The sequence below is a fragment of the Harpia harpyja genome, chromosome 6 (assembly GCF_026419915.1).
Source record: "Harpia harpyja isolate bHarHar1 chromosome 6, bHarHar1 primary haplotype, whole genome shotgun sequence".
Classification (NCBI taxonomy): Eukaryota; Metazoa; Chordata; class Aves; order Accipitriformes; family Accipitridae; genus Harpia; species Harpia harpyja.
In genome coordinates, this window is record NC_068945.1 from 65976242 (window position 1) to 66004229 (window position 27988).

General features: G+C 42.7%; 1 protein-coding gene across 1 annotated transcript; it reads right to left on the reverse strand.

Annotated features, from left to right (window-relative positions):
- Positions 1-40: 40 nt before the first annotated feature.
- ITIH2 (inter-alpha-trypsin inhibitor heavy chain 2) lies at positions 41-27984 on the reverse strand. Its single transcript, XM_052790011.1, has 21 exons — positions 27776-27984; positions 26108-26182; positions 21203-21238; positions 20303-20475; positions 19489-19593; positions 18996-19158; positions 17613-17720; positions 16268-16396; positions 15500-15616; positions 14088-14256; positions 12563-12688; positions 11505-11686; positions 10176-10361; positions 9019-9158; positions 8292-8464; positions 6171-6302; positions 3901-4014; positions 2606-2804; positions 1740-1912; positions 872-983; positions 41-412 (listed from the first exon to the last, which is right to left on the reverse strand). The coding sequence occupies exons 1-21, from the start codon at positions 27857-27859 to the stop codon at positions 265-267; spliced, it is 2844 nt and encodes a 947-aa protein (XP_052645971.1). The 5' UTR covers positions 27860-27984; the 3' UTR covers positions 41-264.
- Positions 27985-27988: the final 4 nt, after the last annotated feature.

Here is a 27988-nt window from a genome sequence, read left to right on the forward strand (position 1 = left end):
GAGTTTACTATCCAATAAATCAGACACGGCAAAAGCGAGATACCTACTACAGCCCAGCATGTCACTTTATTACAGATTTCATTTTTTAACAGAAAAGGGAGTTACATTGCTTTGAAACACTGATCATTTATAAAGCAAGTGGTGGTGAAGTCACCTTCAGTTGATCTGGCTTGATAGGCTGACAGCTACTCTTCAGAAGAGTTGTTTGGGCATGAAGGAGCAGATGAGAATTTTTTGTAATAAACTGGTTCCGTGTTGGAGCATTCAGGGTTTCTTCAGAAAGCTGTACAAGTGGGGAACGAGGTAATCTTTGTAGTGGCCGTCTATGAAACCTTTCCCGCTGTTGTGCACAAACCAGCACTGCACATCAGTCCCAAGCACGCGGTCTGTCCTGTAGTCCTTCTGCAATCCCCTGTGAGGAAAAGGCCACCCAAAAGGAAGGTCACGGCATGACAGGTAGACAAGAAGACATCGATAATCCTGCTCGTTCATGGCGCTGCTCTGCCAAAGTGGCGAGATCTGCGTCTTCCACCAGCAGAGAGTGCAAACAACCACAAAATGCAGTGAATTTTACAGTTCTATGACCTCGTGCGCCCTTTTGTGGGGGTCCCAGGCACTTTTACACGGCCTGTCCAAGGTCAGATGCTGGGCAGCTATACGGTCAGAACTGTTCATGCAAAAATAAGAAAGAACCCAACTTGTCCCAAGTGTTTTGCCAACGTCTAAAACCAGATTATTAGCAGAGGGCAAACAGAGGGATTTTTCCTCCCCCTGAGATCCTTGGGAGTTAATAAGCTTACAGTCATTGACGTCATTAAAAAGAAAAAGAAGTAAGATTTAGAAAGAGAGCAATAAAGCACATTATTCTTACCTGGTAACAGTGAGCTTGTTGCCTTTCACTTCCATAGTGGCTTGTGGTTTCTCTGGAGCTTGCCCAGGTCTTTGGTGGTGGATATACACTTCTGGTTCAGATGCAAACTGACCTGATCAAAGAGAGGTTTAAAGCTCTTTGCACGTCCTAACCTTTGAGGCTCTCATGTAAGCTGCTGCTGGGCACTTTTGGAAAATCAAACTAGCTGCAGCAGGCAAACCCCTCCTCCACGGATCACAGGGCACCGTGTCTCCAGCGCTATCGCATCACCCACCCTGGAGAGTAAAAAGCTCTGCTTTTGAGCCAGAAAACTTCTTCTAAGAAAGCAGGCTGGAGCTGTAAAGAGTATTTGGGAAAACAACGTCTGCCGCTCAGGATTCCCACATCTTAAAAGGAGCCTTGGGTGGGTCCAGGGCTCGGAGGGCTGATTTTCCCCATGAACTGAGCCCTTGCTTTTGTTTTGTATCATTGCCAGAAAAGGGCTGTCATCCAGGGGAGAGCTGAATTACAACTGTTTGCACAGAACTCTTCTCAGAAAGAAGGTTTGAGGCATTTATTTCATTAGGTCTTTTTATTTTCTACCCGCAGCAGATTGGCCAGGCTGGGAAAGCCCTGTCACAGTGTCACCTAGTCAGACCTGTTTTCAAAACACCCTCCCCAGCTGGGATGAGGAATAATCTCCTGGTCCCTGATGTTCTACAATGTCCTTGGGGCCTCCAGGACATCACAGGACTCTCCCCCATTTTCTATTTGAATAATTTTCACACCTTTCCCATCAGGACACAGACACCAATGAATTCACTCAAAGATCTAGCAAAAGCCTTCCCTAGTACCTCGCCATTCCCACCACCCGACCCGCAGCCCTTACCTATGAGCCCGTGAGCTGCAGGAGAAAACTGGTTTTCAGGGGGAATGTAGATTCCCAGGAAGTCAACATTAACTGGGTGATTCTTCCACACACGGTGCAGCAAAACCATGAAGGACATCTCCTCGCCCACGGTGATAGTAACGTTGCTTTCTTTCATCACAGATATGAGAAGCCTAGCAGAGATGAACCAAAGGAATGGCTCAGTTCAGCTGCCCACACAAGTTCTCAGGCCCCTTGAGATGCTCTCGGGCACCCAGAACAACCACACGGGGCTGGCGGGTACGGCAGAGGATCCATCAGAAACCCACAGCCTTGGGAGTGGTACCCAGAGGTCTGGCCGGACAGTGCCTAATAGGACAGACACTTCACGCCCATGTTCAGGCAACCAAAGCTTGCCCTACAAATTTAAGCTCTTGCTACAGTGAATGGAGATTTTGGAAGTGATCCTGTTGCCTAAACAGGTGTCTAGTGCTGTAGGGTGTCCAACATGGCTGCTAGCTGTTAATCTGCAGGTGAAGGTCTCCTGGATGGTGTGAGTTATGTCTCCCATCATGTCAGGAACCCTGAAGGTATCTCAGATAACATTAGGTGCTTGCGTTTAGGCAACTGAATCCTGGTCTTAGCTAATGCAGTCAGCAGTACGGAGAGGAATTCAGCTCTTTCTACTTGTGTCTAGTCAACTGAATCGCTCTCTTGGCCCTACTGCCTAATTTCATTAACTATAACAAGAGCCCAGATATCTAGCTAAGATTCATGGGCACAGATGTAGGCACCCTGTGACCTGAATCCCACCCATAGCTGGGTCAGTCCAATGCTGTGTTGCAAACAGTTTCCATAGGGCAGACAACAAATACTCAGCAACTTACTGTTTCCGAATGATATGCCCCGTGTCAGACCAGGTCAGTGTGATGCCATAAGATCCATCTTTCAGTGTTATCGTTTCTGTGGTGATCTCCACTTTCAGGCCTTTGTTTTTGAAATAAAAACCAATTTTGCCAAAGTATGTGTTGAGTTTCTTATTCTCTGTTTTCTTGGCCCCAATGAGCTGCCCATTGACCACAACTCCTGTGAAGAGCAGAGAAGCAGATGTTGCCTAAATCTTGGCGCACCACCTAGAGACTTGGAGTTCTGATCTCAGCAGGGAGTACCGTGGGATCAGCAGAAACAGGGACCCCTCTGACCCTCTGTTTTTTCTCATCTTGCCAGCCAAGAGAAGAGAATAATTTATTAAATCACCTCCTGATGTTACTGTTCATTCCTTAGCATATTAATCTGGTGGGAATTGTTGTTAGATCTTGCTGGTAGTATAAGCTGATTCATAAGACATTCGGTTCCTCGCTGTCCGTGAAAGGCATGGGGCAGATGGGCAGTGGAGGAATGGTACTGCATTTCCAGCCCAGCTTAACCTGCCTCCAAATGCTCATTGCTTTTCACACATATCCCAGAAGTTAAAGAAATGCTCATAGGTAAAGCCCTCTGAGAAGAAGAGGCTGATTCCCTTTGATTCCTTTGGCAGTACAGTTATGCATCTTTTCTGCCTGCCACCAGGGACGCCTCCAGTTTTATTTCTCTTTGTATCTACCTTCCACTTTGTCCTTTAAAAGTACAAGTGAGAAAGGGGAATCCTCACCTATCATGGAGATTTCCTCACCTATCTTGGCTCCTTTCCCAGTGTTTGGCCATCTCACAGTGAAAAAGTTTTTCCTAGTACCCCACCCCTACTCTGAATTTCACCTGTTGCAACTTGTTTCTGTTGCCTCTTGTTCATTAGCTATGCATCTCGGAGATGTGTCAGGCTCCATCTTTACCTTTTGATTAGGTGACTGTAGACAGCAACAAGATTCACTGTGGGTCTTCTTTTCTTAAGATTGACCAAACCCAGCTGTCTCAGTCTCTCCTATGTCCTGTGCTCCAGCCCTATAGTCATCATCTTGGTGGCCACCACTGAATTTGATCCAGTTTGTCACCAACTTTCTTGTACTGGCAAGCCTCAAACTGGACACAAAGCTCCAGATGTGGAGGGAAATAACCACTGCCCTCAACCACACTCCTGGTAGCACACAGTCCTCCCTGTAGGCTTTTCCCCTGCTCCCTCTGAACACCTTTCAGACCTGAGAGAAGAAAAGTGTGCTGTAAAGTAAACCATGTTTTATTCCCTTACCAGTACCAGGGTCAGAAACCAAGTTTAGGATCTTTCCAGGCTCTGAGTTGATATTGAAGCAGATGTTCCTTTGGCTTTTGGGCAGGTGTATGATGAAATGTGGGTCATTGTCAACTGAAACATAGAAAAGAAACAAGCGTGAGAAGCAGGCCGGTACCTGCCCTCGAGGTAAGGGACACAAAGACTGAGACGCTTTCCTCCGGGGATTTTCAAGCACTTTTTGGGACTCCTCAGAGCAGGACCAGGGCCCTTTCTACCCCTGCAGTAGCTAAGAAAGTTCTCAGATGCTCCTCACAAAACTCCATCAGACACTTTCTTCTCATATACTTCCCCTGTTTAAGAAAAGGAAATGATATGACATTATTGGCTTGTGGAACACCACCAAGTGCAGTGAACTACTGGTTTAACTGGTCAGCTGCACACTAGGGTGCCATAGGCTCAACCTGGAGTTCTAGAAGCTGAGTTTTATTTCTTCGTGATAGAAGCCAGCCTCCAGGTGAGACCAAGGACCCATCTGGACACCAGACAGACAGGGACACATCTTTGAGGCCTAGATTCGGGAAAGGACCTATGGCATGGAAAGCAGGATTTGTGTGACACCTCTGTTTAATATCCAACACCCCCCATGCCCAGCTGTTGCCTAATTCTAGAAGTGACACACTCCCAGGACATCAGTCTCTGAAACTAAGAAGGTCTCAGACACGTTACAAGTCCATACCACCATACTGATGTTGGGTAATGATACATCCTGCCTACCAACTTCCCTGAGGAATACAATCCAGGATCTGTTCTCACAGCATGTTTAACAGCCTGGTGGTATTGGGCCCCTCTGAAAGTCATATGTTCTTTAAAACTGGCCTCAAATGAGCCAAACGCCTGTGCCAGTCACTGAAGGCAGCTGCCTCCAGTCTCATCTTGAAGTTCAGAGCACTGCCCAGCTCTTGCTGGTTTGGTGGTGGTTGGCATCTCCCTGTCAACACTCAGAGATATGCCCCATGCCTATGGGGATAGCCAGGCCAGCTTCCAGTCATTCACTGGTGTTCCTCATCTTTTGGAAGTATTTAACTCTTCTTGTGCACTAGACAAATCCTAGACCCTTGACCAGGAATGTCTTCACAGGAAACGGTGGGGTAGGTACCATCCAAGGGGTGAAGAAGCTATTGAATGTCCTGAATCTTTGAATATATTGAGTCTCTTAGATATAGCCTTCAATCATTTTTTATTGTTCTCACCAGCTGCTTGATCTTCCTCAACTTGATGCCAAGGCCTGTTCTGATCAACATTTCCAGGAACAAAAGAATTTCCAGTGTGAAATACATGTACAAGTTAGACAGGTAACTTCGCCTTGCTCACCTTCTTTTCCAAGCAGTTTCTTGACTATCCAAAGTCTTAGATTATCCTTGAGCTATGCTGAGAAGGAGTTTAATAGCTCTTTGTTTGATAGCTACGTAAATACACACATCCACACACAGGCACACTCCCAGAGTTATTGTAGCTATACTGCTTTTATAGGCAATGGTTCTCACAGCTGGTTTGTTTAAGTAGGCACTAAACCGTGGCAAAGGCCCAAGCATTAACAGGATCCATCAGTCATCAGGGCAGAGATTTTTATCTACCACAGAACATTCATCTGTCATTTACAATGGCAGTAACTTTACATTAGCTTTGCTACTGCAGAGAAGCTAAACGTAAGCTCAGCGAGCAGCCTCAGCCTCAGGGAAGCATGCAGCAGAAGATGGGGTTGCTGGGATCCTAGTAGGATCTAAACTAGTCTCATGCTTGTAGCTTAGAGGATATTTTTACAGGTTCATCTATTCAAAGCCAAAATGACTCAGTATTTTATAAAGAAAAGCTTAGTCCTTGAGCTCTAGACTGATTTACGAAAATTTGACTGAGGTGGCTGTGATTTGAGATGCACATGATTGTGCCCTGCTCAGACCTTCAGCAGGGGCTGTATCGAGGACCTTTCACACTGATGTCCTCTGCAACAGCCGTGAAGTAGCTTCATCAGCTAGTCACAGCAGTTGATGTATTCTCTTGTGGACTAGCCCCTAAATGAAGATACAGCTTTTACAACAATTCAGAAAACTCAGCAAGAAAAATTAGGACAACTGATAGACTCCTCCATCGTTACTGGGTTTAGCATCTTGTCACAGAAGCTGAAATTCCCAAATTGCCCAATAACTTTGGTTATATTGCTTTTATTTGTGTCTTAGGTGATGAGTGTTGCTGTCTGGTGTTTCTTTGAAGAGAAATACTGTAGCTTTTACCTCTGTTTATGCTCAGAGATGACGTAGGAGGACTCCTTTGCTCAGGCAAACTGGCTGGTGCAATTGTGTCATTGGCCCAGGCTGGGATACCTTTGTTATTATTAGGTGCATTTGGAGTTAATCCTAGAGTACCTGTTAAATGACAGTCATAATTAGGTTTTTGTTAGTGCTGACATATTTTATAGTGTAATTTTTAAAGTAATGCAGCAGATCATTTGGTGTTATACCAATGTAAAGCAGGCGCAACACCGTTTACAACAGACAGATTTGTATAATGAAGCTAGGATGGATTTACTCCAGTGTCTCCACCAGAGGAATACGAGTTCCCAGGCCAGTTGAGCTAACTATAAGCCATTGGTGAAAAATGGAGCCTGACTTTTTAACTCTTATTCATACAAACAGGCCCCACTTTAGCAAAGCCCCCAATGCAAGGGCTTAAGTGTTTTGCCAAATAAAAAGCTGAATTTTAAAAATTTAGTAGGTGGTAAAAGCTTTGCTGACTTGGCTTCTCAGTTTTGCAATAAGTGTGTCATGATAAAAGAACAATTAGACAATCCTTTGAGGAGTGATTTCAGTGGAAGAAACACATTCTCTGTCTATGAAAACAGTGCAGCTCTGATGGGAGTTGTATAAGGACAGACAGAAAAATCTATTTCAGATTACCCATTCCATGCCTTGTATATGCAAACTTTTTGGTACAGCCCATGTGTTGCACAATCCTAAGCACAGATTTACTTTGATATTATTTTTACAAGCTCTGTCCTCTACCGCGGTTCGAGAGTCACATCCCACTGTCCCTGAAATCCATAGATGCCGTGACTCTGGTTTCAGTGTTGTTAAGTTTTGACTATTCCACCAAACACAAAGACACGAGAACCTATATTAAAATCACTTAAATCCTCTGCATCATCTAAATAAACATAATTATGGTCTGAATTAGTCAGCTGGTGCCATGTATAATGAATTCATTATACATGAATGCAATACATGCTATTTCTGTGCTGAACTGTTTGGCAGTTGTGAGTTGTAGTATGCAGTATAAATAACAACTATTTAATTTCTCTTTGGGTCTCAGCTGCAGACTTTAAAACTGAAAAGAAGAAGAAATGAACCTAAAAATAACTATTAACAAACATAAGAACGCCATTTCATTAAGCCAGCATCAGGACATTTTTTTTTTAGTTATCCAGGAGCATGAGAACTGAGCAGGCAGGACATGTGCTTGGAGTTTCAGCAAAGTCACAATCACTTCCAGTGTGAAATGCCAGTTGGATGATGCTGTCTGTTGGTGTAATGTAGGTTGCTTCTTTCCTTCACAACCAGTTGTAAACTCTGCCATTTATTAATAGGTTTTAAACCACCAGACTCTGCTGTTCAAGGAGCTGATCTTTTACTTTCAGTGCTTCCATTGCATCGCACTGGCAATGTTTTCCTGACAGCAGCAGTTGTGCTTTTTCAAATCGCTGACTGGTGAGGGCGCACAACAGCTGCTGTTAAGTTTCATTGGAAGCACATGGCTGTGCAGGGATCACTTTGGATACCCTAGACACGCACGGATGTCGACAGCTATTGCTTTGAGACTGACTCTACCATATGATGCCAGACCAAGCCAACCCTGCCTCATTTGGCTGTAGCAAGGACCTTGGAACACATATTGAAGTAACAGATTTAAATCTAGAAGTTTAATTAATGAGGGACTCTGTTGTTACAACAACTCAGATTCCATGTGGGCTCGTGGCTGATTGATAACAATCTTAGGAAGCTTCCAAGGCTTAAAAGTGGTGATAAAATACAGTTTAGTCAATTCTACAGCTTCAGTGCAGGGAACTAGACCTATCTGTCCCAGTAAGAAGACATTCAGTCTGTGACTTTGTAGGCTTATTGGAAACCTCATCATTGCAATGTTGGCACATTGAGTCCTCACTGAAGCCTATAGCTCCAAAGAGCACTTGCGTAACAGGATGGTCTCAAACTGGCTGAAGATTTGGTCAGGTTTCACTGAAAATACAGGTTATCCTATAAGCACAAACACCTGGAGTGAACAACGAACATGGTTGTTCTTCCAACACAAGAACAAAGTCAAAAAGAGAGGTAGAATAATGGACAGACTGAGACACTGACCTGGGCAGCAGCCCCTTCTGGGGTCTTTGGGCTGGTCTGCCAGCATTATTTCATCCTTTTCAGCGTTCTCTATGAGCATGGCTGTGAAGGGGGTAACAATATGATGGTCAAGAGACATCTGTAGGATGGATTTGGTGATGTTCCTCTTCAAAGCTGCAGTAGGGGCTGTGTTTCTGGGTGGAAAATGAAACAGAAGGCATGGTTAGCAGCTCTACAGGGCAGCTGCCATGACAATTCCTCCACAGAGTGGTAATAGAGCCAAACTGGTACTTGTTGCAAGAAGGAAAGGCCGAGGGCCTGTGTGAATGCGCTCTCCATAAGAGGACTATTCTTGGCTTCTGTGGGCTTTGGCCTGGCCTTGAAGAAGCCCAGTCTATCTCCTGGTCTCAGCAGGAGACATCTTTCTGCTTGGGGATTCATCCTGAACCATTCCATAGCTTTTACTCAGGCTCTGTAAGGCAAATCTCCCATTCATTTCATTCATTCAGCCGCACAGCCAGATCTCTTTGACCCTTATTCCTCTAATTAACTGCTCCCAAACTCTATTCCCTGATATCTGTGAGTGCTAAAAATAGGAGGAATGTGGCTGAAGATATCACCTACCTATATTTTGATTTGTTTACCTTACACATTTGAAACCCTGACGGCAGCCTCATAGCTGTTGTCTCATAGGGAACCAGATTGCTCTCAAGTTTCTCTTCCCACCACAGACCACATTTGTCCTCACCTCTCTGCCAGCATCTGGTTGACAGTCAGATAGGCCCACAGCTTCTTAGTGAATTCGGGATCTGCGTATCTGTCTTTCTTCATGAAGCCATCCAGTTCTTCAACATCTCGCAGGGTTTCCATGACAAGCTCTGCATTTGCCTATGCAGTCAACAAGAGAGAAAGATAATGGAGGGTAAGCCAGGAGAATGGGGTGGCTTTGAGTTCCCCTCTTAGCATGGTTGTCATTAGTGCCCCACTCTGGCTCTGCCCAAGGTCACTTCTAGATCAGAAAGTCCCAGCACCGCTGGCCTGACTGCCATGGGGAGGAGAGCTGTAACAAGAGGGTCTTCTGTTAAAGACATTTTCGTGACAGTGGATTAAAATAGGTAAAGGAGCTGTCAGCAGTAGCCAAAGAGGGTGCTACCACATGCCAAAGAAGAGGCTCTTAACAGAGCTCTGCCATCCTCCCCTCAGGCTTTTTCACATCCAATTCCTACTGAGGAACAGGAACCGAATTCTATTTCTCCCACAGACCCTTGGACTGCACTGTGTTTTGGCAGGAAAGAATATTGAATGTTTGATTTTTTTCCCGCAACTAACAAATGGCAACTCCTAAGCCCTGTAAGAGTGTGGATATTTCAGTTCCTCCTCAGAAAGAAGGATCTAGATGTAGTATTCCCACCCCATCCCACTCCACCTGGAAGAGCAGTCCTGAAAACATGGGGAAAGCCTCATCACATATGGCACAAGGCAGAACATGAAAGGACAGTGCTAGGACTTGACACACTGTAGACCCACCAGCTTGAACTCCCCAACAATGGGAGGTTCAGCCATGAAAGGAGCTACCTTAGGGGATCTCCCCTGCACCTTCACAAAGCACGAAGGAGGACTCCATAGTCTTAGTCTGGCTTGCAACTGAATTTTGTATGGTACATTTATTAGAAGGCAGTTCCTCTGGCAGGTTGCAGGCTGCAGGTAGTGACTATTTGTGACTGTACTTGAAGCTGTTGTGAAACATTGTTGGACAACCCGCCCATGAGTTTCCCCATGCTCCCACCCAGAACCCAAGCGGACAAAGCACTCTGCTGGCAATAACCCCCCAAGAAGACTGTACACACGAGTGAATGAACCAGCCCAAACCCCAGGAGAAGGTATCCGAGGGACACCTTCACTCACTGCTGTCGCTGTGACGATGCTTTCTAAGTGCTGCAGGTTTTCTGTGTCGACCTTCCCAGCCACTACTATCTCCGAGCCACCAAAGTAGTTGTGGAAGCTGCTCTGGGTGACGTCTGACACTGACTCCTGGGGGTAGTTGAACTGAATCTTCTTCAAGAGCGGGGTGGAAACCTGGTTGTAGAAATTCTGAGATGGAAGGAGACAGAGAAGTGAGTCTGTTGTACCCAAAGCAACCCTTCCACATGTGCCACTCTTACTGAAAGGACAGCAGGTGACAAAACCTGGAGCCCTAATGGGCAAGTGGGACTTTCCTTGTCCCAGAGAAAGCAAACTCCTTTATATTTAGACTTTAGTACACTTGTAAGAGGGTACAGCAAGAAGGACTGGCCCAAATCTTGTGGAAGTCAAAGGATGGTCAGAAGCCCATGGGCTGTGTTCCTCCTAGACTTAAAAGGCTTGAACACAGGTGTATATGGGCCTGAATCTATTATCAGGTTGATCAGCTCTTGGCTACTGTATAAGCCACACAGCTGCTTCCCACCTAATTCTTGCCAAAACCTAGACCTGTATCTCACTTGGTTTTGCTTCTGTGCTGTAGACTGTCTACCCTTTTCTGACCCTGTTGTACTTGGCTGGTGTGAACTGGGATGTGTGCACAGCTGGGTTTAGCATATGGAATCAGAGTGAAAACAGGTACCCATACAGTGCTATGGATGGAGGCTGTCTCATATTGAGGGGCTGCACTGTCAGAGCTGCTCTGTTTGGCAGAACACCATGTAGTGTGTCCTGGCACACCTGTGTGTGTCCTATCACACTTGTGTTGGGAAAGAAGAAGTATGAGAAACCTGCATAGGTGATGAAACCGATGAATAGAAACAGAATAAGGGTGTGAGAATTTGTTCATCAGCAATTGCTGCTCAGATTTGGAGCCAGAGCCTCCTAGAATTGAACTTTTTCTCACACCGGCAAAGCATGGGTTATCATTTAGCATTTATAACTATGCTTTTTGTTAGTGCTGAAGAGGCCTGAGGTAAAATCCAGGCCTTAATTTTAATTCAGAAAATCTTTTTTTATGGTTAGGGCTTTTTTATAGAATATTAAACCCACAAAGAGCAGTAAAGTATGTATTATAGATATTACAAAAATTGTAACTAGGAGCACTTACGCTAATACATGATAGTCATCTTGCAGGACTCTCCAGAAGAAACGATGCTTTTTGTGACCGCCCCTATGAACCTACAGTAACTCTGCTCTTGCTAGTGGAGTTACCCATCTCCACAGCTGTGAACAGAACTGGAGAGTTTCAGAGGCAATGGGCCAGAAACGCACCTTCATTTGGGCAGAAGTCTCCTGATTTCCAAAAATCCTCTGGGCCATGCCACGGTTGTCAGTTGCGATTCTCTGCAGGAAATCGTAATCTACATCAAACCCAATCCCAAGGCAGAAGAGAGAGAATTCGTCCTTTATGCTCTGCTTTACGTTCTTCTGGATCGTCGTCAGCTTTAGCTCACCTTGGAGACACATAAAGGGTGACATCCATCTGAGCAACGGAGGAAGTCTCCATCAAGGTAAATGCATTCATGCTCTTCCAGTGTCTCTGGTTCTCTCTTGATATAAGGGAAATCTAGACAATTAGCTCAGATGCCAAATCTCCATTTTGCAGTGCCTAGAGTGACATTTGAGCTTCTCCTGGATGGAGATTAACAAATTGTTTCCACTGAAGATGATTCCTTTGAACTCTTTTTTTTTGTATCTGATGCATATTTTTTGTATATCCAGGGCTCTTAACTTCCTGGGGAGTTTGTACTTGTAACACACCCAGACCTCTCCCAGAATTACTGCTTCAAGGTGTCTGCAGACTAAGACATCTTCATAAAGGTTTTACTTTGTTTCTTGTACTTAAGATGTTCTCTGCCACCATAGGAACTGACTTTTTTTCAGTTTTATTTTTAATGGCAGCCTTTTCTGGGAAGGCATCTTGCAGTAAACGATTGCTTTTGATCAGTACCAAATCCAATCCAAATTAATTTGCTTTCTACTTTATTTTCCTGATTTTGATGTTACACTTGGGGCTGCGTAGGTCTGTCTGGGCTAAGGTCATTGGAAGAGGAAACTTTTTCTAAGTTTGTTGTGACTACCTCTCCTACAGGACTTGTGCATCTCTGTAATTGCAAGAAGTACATAACTTGTATAACATGATCTGCTCAACTTTTGAAAGCTTCTGTGCAAAGCCCCATGGCACCTATAGCACTTGGCAAAAGCAGCACAGGCATTGGAAGAAAGTGAAACAGATTTTTTTTAACTTACTGTCAAAGCGTCTACTTGTTGCGTGCTTTTCTCAGGCTAACCCCACAGGCCTTTCTTCTCACCTAAAGCAGGATCCTTACCTACTGTCGGGTCTCCATCAGACACCAATACGATCATGGAGACTGAGTTAGGGTCCAACATGCCTAAGTTTTGGGCTTCATTCAGGATGAATGTGGCTCGGAGAAGAGCTTCATTGATATTTGTGCCTGCCAAAGACACAATGAAGAAAACAAGTTTGATTCTTGTCGAGCCCCTTGTCTAATCCAGATCAGTTCTGAGATTCTAGTAGAATTAATCAGCATGGACAAGACCTGAGATCAAGGCAGCAAAACCCCTCCTCTGTGATGCTTACAGTACATCTGCTTGCACTCTGGTTGCCTTTTTCATCCCAGGCTGTCATCTTCATGTGGCCCCCCCATTCCCCCTCACTAATTCCAGTGGGACCATTTGTGGTGTTGGGAACTATTTGCTGTGGGGAGAAGTAGTGGGTTTGCAGACAAATGACTGAATGAGAGCATGATGAAACTTTCTTTTTTGGCATCAGCCTGTTCCTTGGACATCTTGATTGGAAAAGAAGTGGTGTATGTTTACTGAGCCTGTCTAAAGGTTTGGCTTGTGGAACAAAAGGGACAGTGTAAGAAATTAATATGAAAGGAACAGGAGTAGGAAGGCTGAGCAGTCAAAAATTGGGTATTTTCTTTGTCAAGAAAGAAAAAAATTAGTGGCTCCAGAGTCAGGATAATAAAATGCTACATTGCAAACTGGCTTCGCTGGATGGGAACAGGTCTCTTAGCTTATCTGTCAATTGTTTTGGGATAACAAAGTCAGGCTTATGAGACACTCATTTATCCAACATGGTTTCCTATTCCCAACACACTGATGATCTTGGACAAGTCTATAACTTCACATTGATTCTACCTTACATGTTGCCAGTGAAAGCTGCTGGAAGTGAAGGTGCCACAGCACCAGAAGGCTCTGAGGTTGGAGAGACCCTCTACACACTATTGGCGTACAAATAACTGAACACCTAAACCAGAACTGCACTTTCAGAGAGCAGTAGATTAAAATGATCATGAGCCCCTTCTGTACAAATTGCTCAAACACTAACAAATGAAGCATCCAAAGTGCTGTAAGGCTGAAAAAGGCAACTGTCCTTTTTTATCAGACAGGAAATGAAGGCACAAAAAGGATGAACAGTTTGCCTAGGGTGGCATTTAGTAGATCATGGTATAGCCTACAAATTATAGCCAGTGGAGACCCTGGAGTTGGGCTGCTTACGATCTGATTTACAAAGGCATGAGATGGCCTTTGTCTTTCAAGGATATTTGGGATCTGTGAGGCTGGAGGTAGGACCTATAGATTAAAGGCAGCTGTTCTATGGTCTATGTTCTATCTGTCATAGCTTATTCAGTAGAAGAAAATGCCATCTCATCCCCTAACACAATAAACTGGAATCCTTCCTCTCCTTTAGCCCCAGGGCACACTTTTCCCATGTTGGGAATCAGACTTTTTGTTAGGAATACTCTGCCAGTCTGAAGGTTGTCTGAGGTACCCGTTCCTGTGATATCTAACTACCATGAGAACCTTGCAATCAAAACCTCATACCCCCGTTGGGATGGATTGTCTGGATGTACTTCTTAGCATCTTCAACCTGCGCTGGGGTGGCTGAGACTAGATTATCTCTCCAGCATCGGACATTGTGGTTGAAGTCGATAAGGGAGAACTGATCAGCAGCACGGAGTTCACTCAATATTGCCTTCATGGCCTCGATGGTCTGAGAAGAAGAAATTTAAGAGAAGATGAGTTTATGCTTTCAGTTGCTGAAAGCATCTTCTTGGGACTACAGGCAGATGCCTCTAATGAATAAGAACATGAGCACTGGAATCCAAAATAGCATCTGCTACTCAAATCTCTCTTTTTTTTGCACTTCTTGCATAAAGTTGAACTTTTCACCAAAGAAACATAGAAAAAATGCAATTAGCAAGAACAAACCCATGTGACTCAACCCATCTTTGCTTAACTCCTGCTAACACAGAGTGAAGTGAGAAAGAGAAGCAGTTTGTGAGACGTGGTTCAGGAGAGAGGAATTGCTCGTATCAGCTCAGGAGACTTAGCTCTGTCTGCAATGCTGGCATTTCAGGCTGCGTAACATCTGTTTGAAGATGTGTGATTTAAATAAGTGACAATTAGCCTGTACCACAGTTTTGCAGCATTGATTTCCCCAAGGAAGCAATCTGCCACACCTTAGTACTGTGCTCGGAAGGAAATTCAAATATACCTAGATCATTCCTGACTAATGTTTGTCTAGCCAGTTCTTAAAAACCTTCAGTGACACATGATCTACGATCTCCTGAACTCCCCTCTCAGCACTACAAAGTTTTTCCTAATATCTAATATAAATCTCTCCTGCTGGAAATCTATCTGATTCCATCTTATTCTACCCTGGATGGGCATGAATGTCAGTTGATGAGTTTCCCTTTTGGAATAATTGTTCGCATATTTGGAGGCTGATTATGTCTCTCCAAGTCTTTTCTTTTGCAGACTAAACCATCTTAATTTTTTGCATTTTCCCCCCCTATGGGTTATGTCGTCTAAACAATTCTTACGGCTCTTCAGTGGGCTGTCAACAATTTGTCCACAACTTTTTGAAAGCAGGGATGTAGTATCCCCACTGAGACTTTCCCAGGATTTGGTAGGAGAGATTAGAGAAAAAGGGGATCAGAGCCTTTGCAAAATGTTTTGTGATCTGTCAATTAAAATTTTAATTTAGAGCTAAAATCTGTGTTCTGATGGCATCACTTCTTCCTTACAACATGGAAGGAGCATTACAAATAACGAGTAAAATCATGAAGTCTTTGATTCACCAAATGTCCTTCAGATTCAGTGAGGCTTTTGATGGAGTGAAGTGTAAAGAACTAAGCTGGTAATTTTGAGTGCCAATCTGCTACGTAACTGTATGGTAAGGCACATGGGAAAAGTTGGCAGGAGGTTCACTGCAACAGAGGTCAAGCACTTACTTGTTTCATTTTCAGTCCCCACATTGAGCCACTGACATCTATAACAAATAAAATGTTTTTGGGCAGAGGATCAAGATTTTCTGGTGCAAAGAAGTGAATAAAATAGCCATTAAAAATCTGCAAAATAAAATAAAAATATTCACAGTAAAAAGTGAGCTATAGTAAAGATGTCAGAAAACTCAGGACAATAACAGAGCAGAAAATGTTATTCTTCTTTATGGGCTAATTCTAACTTTCAGCTCTGCACGTCTCTGTAGCCTTACACCATTTACACTCCACAGTCTTTACTTTTTGTCAAGGAAAGCAGAGCCTGGTTCTCAGACAACTGCCATGCACTAGCATAGGGAGGAATGAAAAACATATTAAAAAAGACTGCTCTGTCTGTAATAATTCAACGCCATAATTCTGCTTCATGTTTACATAAAAATAGTGATGTTCTGGTTGTCTCCTTGTGATGTGTTGGTACAACGTCCAATGACTCTGTCCTCTGATTCATCATTAAATCACCAGAGTGCTGCTAGCTATAAAAGACATTGGATTTTGGACAAGACAGGAATCTGCTCCTGACCATATGTAGGACCATGTCTTAGCCATAAATTAAGTAAATCCATTCTGCCCACTTAAAACCTCTCTGTTCTTTCAATTGGATACAGAGCTCTTTCTCATGCTTATTCTCCTGAATGATGAAGCTTATTTAGCACAGTTTGCTTAATGACAGCAATTCTTTTATTCACAGATCCCCCATCCCAGTTAAACAGCAACACTTACTTCCAATTCTCCACCCGTGGTTTCTCTGTTCACATCATATTGCACCACAAAATTTCCATCTACTGCTGTGGATGAGCACGTGGGGCATTTTCTTTGCTGAGCCATCGTTGGCTTGAAAGAAACATGAGCCTTGAAATGAGAAGTGATCATCAGTCAATCAGAGGCTGTGTGAAAGCTGGATCATTGAAACAAAAGGAGTTCATCTATTCATGAAATATCTTATTTCACTGAATGCTTTTCTTCTTTCTTTATTTGTACTCTTAGTTTAAGTGGAAAATGGACTTTGTCACTTCAAAAGGAAAACAGCACTAAGGTTTGCCTGGATATGCTGATTCAGTAGTAGCAACTGTGGCACAAATAAGATGACCCATCTACAACACCAAATATTTCAGTATGACAGCTGTGCAAACCATTACTAGTAAGTAATATGTTGGCTTATTTAACATTTACTTACTTGAAACTATGCATAATTTTATCAACCTTTTTAATAGCTTTTTAATTAACTTTTTCCCAAACAAATGAAAGCTTGTAATTTGTCTGTAAATTGAGTACTAAGAATAATTTTCACTAGTCACGTGATTGGTTATGCAGACTTTATGGCATTATTTCTCTGCTTTGACTGGATAACTTGAAATTGCCTGAGAAGATAAGACATAATATATATAGTCACACACTACCTCTGAAATAATTTGCTGAACTAGGAATGTGGGTGAATGAGACATAAAGTTGAGCCTAGATATTAAGAAACAATACTGTCTGATATATTATTATAGTAGTATAGACAGACTTTTTGGGCCTGATTCACACATCCTGTATTAAATGTCTATGTAAGAGTGAGAAGAGGTGTACCCTCCCAGAGTCACTGCTTGAAGTTTCTCGAGAAAAACTTCTCTACTGTTGGAGAGTTTACTTACACCCAAGAGCTATGCTGGAGAAAGCTAGGGTAAGAATGTTAAGGAAAAGAGCAGTCCTAAAATAAGTCCCTATGCAGATGTTCTCAGTTGAAACTGAGATTGTGGAGTTATTCCAGAATGGTTATTCCACCTGATATTCATCACTTTTACTTACTTACCTTTTTCACATTCAGCAATTTCAGTGCATTGCTCTTCCAGAATTACAAATTAAAAGCTTTACACAAAGATGGACGGACTACACACTATTTCTATGCTGCTGTCACTGTAGTATTTGAGCATCTTGTACATACATTTAGGTATCAATAATGAAGACACTATATTTTTTGCCATATTTTTGCATGCTTCCAGCAGGTATGAAAAAATGCCATGACTGCATAGGAACAAGGGTGAAAACGGAAGTTTTCATGCTATTTCCAGTCTGTGTCTGTTACCTTTTTCTCTCCCTTGGAGATGGTGGTGATTCCATCAAAATGATCTCCTAGTGAATTAGGAACATGCACATAGCGAAGTCCCTGTGGCTCAATAATGCGGACATCCACCTAAAGGCAGGAAGGGAGGACATTTAGTATGGAGCAGTGCCAGCATTGTACCAGGATCTTATGAACCCTCCACAGGCAAACTCCAGCTGGGGGGTGAGAGAACGCGCCAGTAGGGCTAGCCTTATTCGTGGTGGGGATCCATGCAATGCTGAAAATAGACCACAATGGAAAGGCCAAAAAAACAAGTGTCCAAAGAATAGAAAGAATCTGGTGGAAATGGTCATTCTTCCCCTCTCTCTCACCCCCTGGGGCAAGTGGTGGGATAGGAGTCAAGCATGATGCCACCATTTAGGCTGAAAGCACAAAAGAAGCATGAAGTGACTCTGCCTCAGTGCTGCTTTGGGTTAGGAGGCCAGGGGACCACTCAGTGATGAGTTGTCTCCCTCCCTACTCATGCTATTGACAGGACAGAGAGTATTTTTGCTTTTGGTTGGCTAACCAAGGTTATTTGGAAAATAAAGGTTTTATCCTGTCAGCCTGAGATAAGGCCTTTTTCTCGTTGTGTTTCTGCATAGTTAGTAAGACTACTAGGAGGCAGGACATGGTGTCCTTTTCAGTAGGGCTGACTCAGGTCTTTGGACAGCTTGAAGCAGATCACAGCCTGCACCAAGGAAATGTGAACAGCAAACTTTCATATACAGCTTGTGCTGAAGCCATGGAAAGCTGAAGAAGATATTTATGAAACAGGAACGTAAGAATGGCCAGATGGAAATGTCCAGCTAGCCCTGTATCTTGTATCTGTTGATGGATGTCAGAGGACATCTTTGCATGAGTGTAAGAAAGAGGGTAAGAATAAGACAAATCATCTTCTGGCAGACAGTTGTGGAGGGACTGTCATTCAGAGAACATCTGCTCTCATAGGACACTATCTCATGAAGTTGGGATTATTGTGAAAAGCACTGTTCCAAATAAATAGCAAACATTGGTTTTTTTCCTTCAGTCAAGGCAAGTTTACACAAGGGTATATATAGGCCAAAGCTTGTTTGCCCAAGTGGTTCTGACGTGAATCAGTCACGATTCAGGAGATGCCCAACTGTGTTAGTACAAGACGAGGCAGGACACATTTGCTCCTCACTCATGTAGCTACATGGCTCCTGGTTTGAAGTGTTTCATGCTGGTCTACACAGTGACCTTGAGGCTCTTTGTACCAAGCCCATATGAAAGGAAGGAGCTGTAGATGAAGTGTCCTGCTGTGGGGCTTATAGGAACCTTGGCTGCTTTTTCAGTGAGGATTCACCTGTGGGGTGCTGCCTACACACACCAGCTCTACTTTACCTCCATGTGCTTTGCCAAGCGTCCTGGCTTCACAGAGATGACATGCTCATAGGAGCTCAGTTTCCTTCGAATCATTTCATGGTAGTGAAGTTCGAACTGGATCTTCATCCCTGGGGGCACATTCACTTCAGTTTTGAAGTTTTCCATATCCAAGGCATTGCTCCTGAAAAGTCAGCTGTGGGGTTATTTTGAGAAAATACAAGGAGAAAGAGAGCTTCTTTGCATTTGGTTTAGAGTTATGCATTTGCTGGATCTGATTCTAACTGTGGCCTATATCAGGGAACTGCTGTTGTCTGTTAGCACAGTATGTTTTATCAAGCTGAAAGCAGAAACACAAGATAAGTCCTTGACAATTAAGTATCAGAGCTGCTGTAAGTAAGCAACCCATTTCATTCCCAGGGTTCCCCCCTCATCTATCTTCTCCTGGGATGGATCACCTCAGTTCTCCTATGAATAAGTTCAGTACAATACCCATATGCCAAAGTCTTTATACCTTACTATTCCAGCAGCTTTGCCTTTGGCTTTTGCTTGAGAGTACATTTTTCTGGCTTCAGATTTTTCCCGAATTCTGCTGGTAAATGTTATACCATTGATGTCCCTAGGAGAGAGAAGCACGGTCAGTTTGCAAAAGAAACAACTTTACAATTGACGACTGTTTCTTCACTTTAGAAGAACATCAGTGAAATCTAAGCTGGTGGGAAATGAAATAATAAGGCTCTTGTTTAACCCCAAAGTAATGAAGTCTGGTTTCCACTAGATCTGTATCTTTTTCCCTACCTGCTTTTTTATTTCAAGTAGCCAGCACTCTTGTACTCTGAGGAGGATCTGCTCTCCTGCACCTCCTTCACACCTTCCCCATTCTTTGGGCAGGGCAGGCAGTTACTGATGTCATGCCTGTTTTGGAACATGGATCAGGACATGTGTCCTGACCAGCATGCTGGCTGCTTCTTCTCTGAATGTGTACTGAAGGAGGCTAGTTCCTTTCTGTTCAGCGAGGGCTCTAATCTGGGTCTCTCTCTCTCTCCTTTGATCTGGTGCCAACTTGCACAAGAGAGTTAGGAGCTTAGTCTATCTGAGACTTCTGTCCTTTTGTCAAATTTTGCCGATGTTGGCCAATGGCCCAATAATTACTGGAAAGGAAGAGATGGACAGACAGTATGATGACATGAGCTTTTTTTCATTGAGAAAGTCTGCTAAAATTACACTGAACCTGGAAAATAATAAGAGGTGTTTTGCTTTTACAAATACTTCCCTCCCACCACATTCTGCCACCACATTGAACCCTGCTAGACCACAAGGCTACTTACATAGTAAAGTTGTCAATAAAGGCTCCTTTGGGGACTTGTACATCAAACACTATGTGCTGGGACCGTTTGGCGTTATTCACCATTTTGGCTTGGATCATTGTGTTGGCCAACCGTGACGTTATAGTGGATTGAACTTTGTAGCTGTAAAGACCTATCTTGTCATCGTCCTCCACCTGTAATTGAGAAAATCACTCTATAAATTTAGGACACAGCTAGAAAATGTGCCCTAGAGGGAAATATCAACTCCTTTTATAGTCTCAGTGCCTTTTTTTCAACTGCTGTTCCTTACAATATGGCAGCTAGATGGGACACAAACTCAAGTTCAGGACACCTCCATGTTTTGCCTGGCAATTGTGGCAGGGTACTCATGTGAATATAGTTCATTATAACATTTCAGCTGAAAGATGGAATTTATTAAGCTGGAATGTTTTCCTTACTTTTGACAATGCAACCAGTCCTTGGAATGACCCTATCGGTGCAATCCAGCATAGAACGGTGCACAATAATCCTCAATATCATATACTGAGGAGGAGAGCACCTACATTTCCAATAAAAGTCCTAAATAAAGGAGACCTGAAGCATTGGTTACTGACCTAGTCTTGTAAATGATTAAACCATGGCAGCAGGAGAACAGTATTAAACAGGTATATTAAGATACTGTCTTTGTCTAATCACTTTTGATGCTTATTTCTTCATATTTACCATACCCTTCTCCCTCCATGAGCAGTTGTATAAACAGCATTGTGCAAACAGTGCTGTGTTTAAAGAAAATAGGTTAATACCCAACCAGTGGTAAAAACAAGGAACTGAACAAACAAAAGGATTGATTTCCAAAAAATGGTTAACTAGAAAAATCACTTTGTTCAGTATTATTTTCCACAGAGGAAGAAAAAAACTCACCAGATCTCCAACATACCCCCAGTCGGATGTGCTTCGCTGGAAAAGAAAAATATGGAGAATGTATTTCAGCAAAGCTAAGAACACAGATTGTGGCTGTTTCAAGACAGGGATCAGACAGTGGTAACATCTAAAAGCTGCTTTCCAAGATCATGAGACTTGTTTTGAGTTCTCAGACTTTGTATATGCCGTTTGTCTTATTTTATGTATTTAGACATGGGATGTTGGAGCACGTGATCTCCCAGCTGCGACTTCGAGGCTATCAAAACCAGAAGGACAACTCTCTTCCTCTCTCTTTTATTTTTTTTAGAAAACATTCTGTTCTAGAACAAAAACATTCTTCCTGAAAGCAAAACATGCTGGCAAAAAGTCATACTCAGAAACCCTTTATTTTAACAGAAATATTATCTTTTTTTTTCTGGGACAAGTGGAAAAAACTCAAAAACCTTTTTAGCTCATTTTGTTTTCATTTACATTTTAGAATATATATTATCGTATTATATGCAACATGTATATATAAACCCCCCTATTGTGTAATCAATATTACATTTATATACTTGTATATATGTAAAATTAGCTATGTATGCGCTGTTTAGAAGAGCTGAAACTGCTCATTAATGGTTGTTTTTTTCCCTTGGCCTATGAATAGTTCCATTTGGAAATATCTTTGAAGAGGTGGTGACATCTTGTGGCCCTTTGAATCATTCTGTTTAATTCCCTAAAACTTAAACTTGCGTAAGTAATCTTGGGATGGGATTTGGCTCACCTAGTTGTAGGGGGACGTGCAATTGTTTAATGCAGATATCTACTTTGGTGTTATCATCACAGCTAGGCAAGCTCAGCTCTTCACAGTCCATGGAGTGACCCCTTTCATCTGAAAATAGATACCTCCATTTGGTTGAATGAGTCCTGCCCTAAACCATGCTGACTGTACTGATTAGAGGAATGGGTACCCAAGGGTACCACCCTGGCCTTCAGCTGGGGCTCCAGGAGATCATGAGGCTCCTGTAGGTCTTGTATGATATCTGGCACCCAGTAAGATGTCTTGGACCCTGCTAGATCCGTACATGGAGGCAAGTGAACTGAGCCATTCAACTCCCCTGCTGATGAGCAGGAACTTAGGGAGACTAGTTCAGCTACTGATGGCTAAATTATAAAAACGTACCAAAACATACTAATCTCATCTCAGGTTTCAGTAGCACTTGAATCCAAGAGGACCCAAAACCACAGAAGATGCTCACGAAAACTGCATTAGTTACATGGTACATATAAGGCTTGCTATACAGTTACTAAGTTCATTTGAAGCTAATTAATATACTGTTACTAGGAAAATCTTGGGCTGCATAAGAGATGATACGGGTTATAGCAAGATTATTTTAATGACATGATTTTAAGGATCCTTTAAAGCCAGGTAGAGAGACTGCAGGATTTCCACCTGCCTGAGAGTAAATGTGGATTTTTATTTACTAGCTCTACAGGCTCCATCTGAAACATTCTGTCTGGGATTTCAAGATATGGAGGTTTATGGCTCTCTAGAGTCCCTTTGCAAACCCGGATGGTCTGATCCTTGCTCAGTCCATCCCAACATCCCACAAACATCACTGTACAGTGAACCGGACCCTTCACATCTGATAAAGAACCACACTGTGAAGAATGACTGTTGTCCCCACACATACCCATGGCATAGGAAACATCACCAGCATGAATAGCAATTCAGACTAAACCAACCTTAACTGAAACAAATCTAATTTTGAAAAGATGAAGACCAAGACCTTAGCACAGAGGCGATTTGGTTTATTGTGGTACTTTTCTGGTTCTCAGAAGAGCTTAGAGTTCCTGACTCACTTTATGAATGATGCTTAAGGCTTTCAAGATGCCCAGGTTTTCTTCCTGTCTGTTTTCGTGAGGGTGGAGAAGGGGGAGGCGCTGATGGGGACGTGAGTTTATCACTTGTACGTGTAGTGCCTCCCACTGCTGTTTTTAGAGATCAGACATGGGGCAAGCCAACCATCCCGCTGGGATCTCAAAGGTTGCAGAGGGCAGCCACTCCAACAGGTCAGGAGGACAGAGCTGTAGATAACTATACATCAAGTTTGAGTGCTGGTGTGGTTACTGAGAACATGGGCTTTGTAGGGGCTTCTGTGGCACGTGAGACTCGTGCTATTTCTCGCATGAGGATTCATGGCTGATCCTTGCCTTTAAATCACATTCAGATCTGCTGATGACTGCGCTGCGTAGAAACAGTATCTTGTACAATAGCTAATGTGTGGCAAATTGTTAATTAGGGTGGAGACAACAAGTACCTCAGGAACTGTTTTAAGGATCTGGTCTTCACAGATGCTGGGCGCTATCTTCAGGTACTGAGACCTGTCTTCCTCTGACATCTGAGCAATTTATGGATATTTAGCGCTCCACAACGATCTTTGTTCAAATCACTGTGCATGAATGTTGCAACTACTATGCAGTCTACAGTCAAGAAAATATTGGGTACTTCAAGCTAACTTTTATCCAGGGCTGCTGGCCCTGACTCCTCCTGTCCTGTCGGTGGAGGAAGAAGCCATGGTGTCTAAGGGAGGAACACATTACAAGAATTTGCAGTTTTTACATCATCTAGCTTACCATTGCTTTCAAGTTGCAGTCCACAGGCTACTCTGAGGTGTGACTTAGTAAAACAAGGAAAGCAGAGTCAGAGATGTTATACTGCATTTGAAGGAAATTACTTTTCTACTGGGGCAAGAAAAAGGTTGAAAAGCAGATGCCCAGCATGAGAAACTAGAAAGAAGATGAGATCTACCTGGCATGCCCTCTCAGTTCTTTGAGGTGTTGTTTCCTCACAGATTCATTTTCTAAGCAGTTTTTAACACACTGCAATTTCATTGCAGCCTCTTCAGACTCCTTTTGGGGATCATAACCCTTACAGTGAGGTGCAAGAAGAGCCATTTCAAACCTAACAGCTTGGCAAAGTTTGTCTTCACAGTTCTGCAGATGGATCCTGGTCTCTCTGGTTGCATTTATACCCTGGGAGCTGAGGGGCTCTCCAGCCAATTGATTCCACTCTCTCTCTCCTTCCATATTTTCTTCCTGTGCTGGTTCTCATGGAGAGGAAACCATGCAGGCAAGGCAGTAAGGAAATAGGTGTGATCTCACCTGGCTCTGGACAGCTGGAGATCAGAACCAAAACTGGGAGACATGCTACAGAACATCCCATCTCACAGTCTAGACAGAAGCTCCGTTATCTACCTCTAAAACAGAGATAATGGCAGTGCACCACCATATAGAGGTTCACAAGGTTACCTGCATTCCAGCCCATGGGGCACTCTGTTTCTGTGGTCACGAGGACCATTCACATACCTGAGACACAGTGGTTTTGGAATTACTCAGGAGCAAATATTTTTCACCAGAATACCTGATCTGGACCTAGAAAACAGTTCTTTCTATTTAGAGCTAATCAGTAGGGTCTGCAGAGTTCTGTTGTCTTGTTGCCAATGGGCTAGTGACCTCACTGTAGAAAACCATAGTGCTAAAATAGTAATTTGGAAGACAGCCTTCCTCTAGTTATTAACAGTAAGTAACTGTGTGCTACTGTTGGCCAAGAGCTACTGTCTCAAGATGTTTCGCATAGTTCAGTTTAATCTCATTTATTAATATTTTATTGTGACTCAACTAACATAAGCATAGCTCATCCTATAGCTGAGATCTTAGTTCTCTTGGTTTGTAAAGACTCATTTATTAGGTAAAGGATGGGAAATAATATATGGGAATATAAGGAATAACTGGTATAATAAAACCACTAGTAGAATTGCAAATTACTGCATGCATATGTCTATACTACAATGTATCTGGAAAGTTGGGGAACAGAGGCAACATAATACATATGGCACTAATACAGATATGTTGGAAAGAAAAGATGCCCTGAAGAAGTGCAGCCAGAGGGGATTTCTGCTTAGATCATGACTAAATTATTTAAATACTGGTCTGGCAAATGTGAGCTGGCTTGATTCGTATTTATGTTGAAATCTTCCATTTTTCTCACAGTGTAATGGGGGCTTTAGGTGTCAGTAAGTCACATTTACACTCTGTGTGAGGGCCCTTTCAAAAAGTCTTAGTATAAAGAAGAATCGTGTTTGCCTGTGCTTAACTTCAAAGATACTGGGAAATCCAACTTTACTCAAGAGGATCTTCTGTTTTCACTATATTGAACAAGCTCAAGAAAGGCAGCACCAGAGCTTGGGGGAGGACAAAGTCCACTCTAATCATAATTTCTTTCATGTAGTGCAATAAAAGTTAATATCTTCAAAAAACTGATTCCATGATTATTATTGTTAATTACCAGTGGGTAAGTCACAAGAAAACTCCCACAATGCTGGTTCAAATGTTTCTGTTTCGGAAGCCGACAGACTGTAATAATCTGCAACCCATCAGCATGCTGGAAACAATTTTTTTTCCCTGGTCTCAGACTCCACCAGCTCATTACCCGTGTGACATGAGCTGCACTCTTTTGACCTAAGTTAAATATGAATGAATGGACTACCTGCAGGACTGAAAGGTTTCTGCCTACACTGCCAGTGCCTGAAGTCCTTTTCCATTTTCTCATGGAAAAGCATCACCAGTATCAATGGGATTTTTCCCACACATGAAGTTAGACACACAAGTATCTCCATTGATTAGCGTCTGTATTATGGTCCTTAGGTGCACAAGTATGGAACAAAGCCTTGTTGTGCTAGGTACTGCATAAAGGATAGTAGCAGTTCTTATCCCGACAAGAGATACAGAGGTCTCAATGCATATAAGGACCTGCTGGTCCCACCTGATTGCACACTCACACCCCTTGACACAGAACAAACCACCTGGAGAGAGCTCCCAGGCATTCTTGTTTCCCTTCTTTTGAAGCATTTCTGGGTACTGTACCTGGTACCTGCCATTTCTTGTCTTGGAGCTTGAAGGAAATCCATCGATTTCTAGGTTAATCAGGTTTTCCACTTCCTAGAGGAGAAAGAGGAAGAAAGAAAGAAAGAGGTGTTTCTGCTGCCTTATTGTTTTATTTATCAATTGATTTTTTTGTTGATAGGCACTCTTAATAGAGTTCCAAAGGCAATTTACCTCCCCTTGGTGCAAATGGGGAGCAGAGGCACAAGCCATCTCAGACCAAAATGCTGCATCTTCACACATTCAGTTTCCCTCTGTGGCCAACTAGCTCTATATACTCTTATAAGATCATGACCTTTACCATCATTTTACAACCTTTCCTTCTGAAACAAGGAGTAATATTTAACACACTGAAATGACTTTAAAGAACAAGAGGCAGATTATCATTAGGGTGGGTCTAGCCATGGTAACTACAGCATTTCAGATACTGATCTCATTTAAACCAGCAAGTTCAGAGAATTTCTGCTCAAACCAGTAGAAATTGTCTCTGGTTTTATACTTGTATACCTGAGAACTAAATTTGTCCCATTGACAGTAAAGGAACATCAGGTGTTTTCCAAATGCAAAGCTGCACTGATTCAATTGGAAGCATGGTTCTTACACCACAGTAAAACTCTTAATTAAATTTTGTTAGGGGTTTAATTTATGGCAATAAAGGAGTTTAAGTACATGAGTTGCTCTCCAACTTATATGACAGCACACACACAAAGGTTTGCACAAAATTAACTTAAACTCTTTAAACACATTGATGTTAAACTGATACGGCATCTATGGTTAGAAAGGACCACAGGTCTGGAGTATCTTTCCTGGGAATTACAAACTCAGTATAAAAATCTCACTGTGTCATGAAAAGTGCTATAAGAAGAATGAAAAAGAAGATATCCTGGCTCACTAATTCTTTTTGTTAACCTTGCAAAGGAAAAGAAAGCTTCGCACCATCCCTGCTGAGTTCACAGAAATATTGCAGTATGGCAATGTAGAAATGGGTGTAGACACCCAAATCTAAATTCACCTGAGTCTGGGGGTTTAAATTTGGACTCAGCTTCAGAGTCAAAGCTATAACTATACTTCTTTTCATCACTGTATTATCCTAAGAAATTACAAACTCTTCTATAAATTACATCATCCCTCTGCTGAGGGAAGTGTAGTCAATAGGATCTTAACTCTGTATTTGAATTCTTGTTAACAAAAACCTGAGTCCATATGAAGCTTTGCTGAAGTTCATAGTGGTCTATACAGGAGACTCCATCCACACAGATATCTTGGTGCTCTGTTTCTACTTATTTCAGGGAAACAGGATATAAAATATGCTGAAAGTCTGAGCATACAAGACCACGTGAATGTTTAAAAGTTAAAACCACCAGAAAAGGCAAAGCTGAGGTAAAAATATGAATCCTGCTTGAAAAGAAACTTGGAGTTATGCCCATACTATCCCAACTTTAATAATATTAAAAAAGCAATGCTATGAATCACAGGTGAAACCCAATTACCAGAACCATCCCATTTACAGCTAAAAGTAGAAGAGAATTCCTGAAATACAAGCAGAGCTCTGAAGCAATGACCCAGTTCTGCTCCAACCGAAGCCAGCTGCAGCTCCAACATTGACATCAGCAAGGAAGGGAGACCTAGGCCCTGCCTTGAAATACTCACATCTGGGATTTCGTCGATAACAAGATCAAAGCTTCCTACTCCAGAAACAAGGAACAGAACCAGGAAGCAGATCAGATGCTTCATTTTCTTCCTGCTTGTCTCCTGAGAACAGCCCGCATAGGTATTAGACGCAAGATTTTTCCTTCTCTGAGACAAGTTCAAGGAAACAGCTCAGGGTTATGCAGTATTTTGAACAAAGTTTTGAAACGCTGA

Bases quoted from the DNA above. Each gene is read 5' to 3' on its own strand.
- ITIH2 (XM_052790011.1), bottom strand. From the start codon at position 27,859: ATGAAGCATCTGATCTGCTTCCTGGTTCTGTTCCTTGTTTCTGGAGTA. The intron at 19,159-19,488 runs GTATAAAGACTT...CTGACTTTTCAG, and splicing joins AAAGCTGCTGGAATAGTAAG to GAGCAATGCCTTGGATATGG. The intron at 14,257-15,499 runs GTAAGTGCTTGA...TCTTCTTCTCAG, and splicing joins GGGGACTGAAAATGAAACAA to ACCATCGAGGCCATGAAGGC.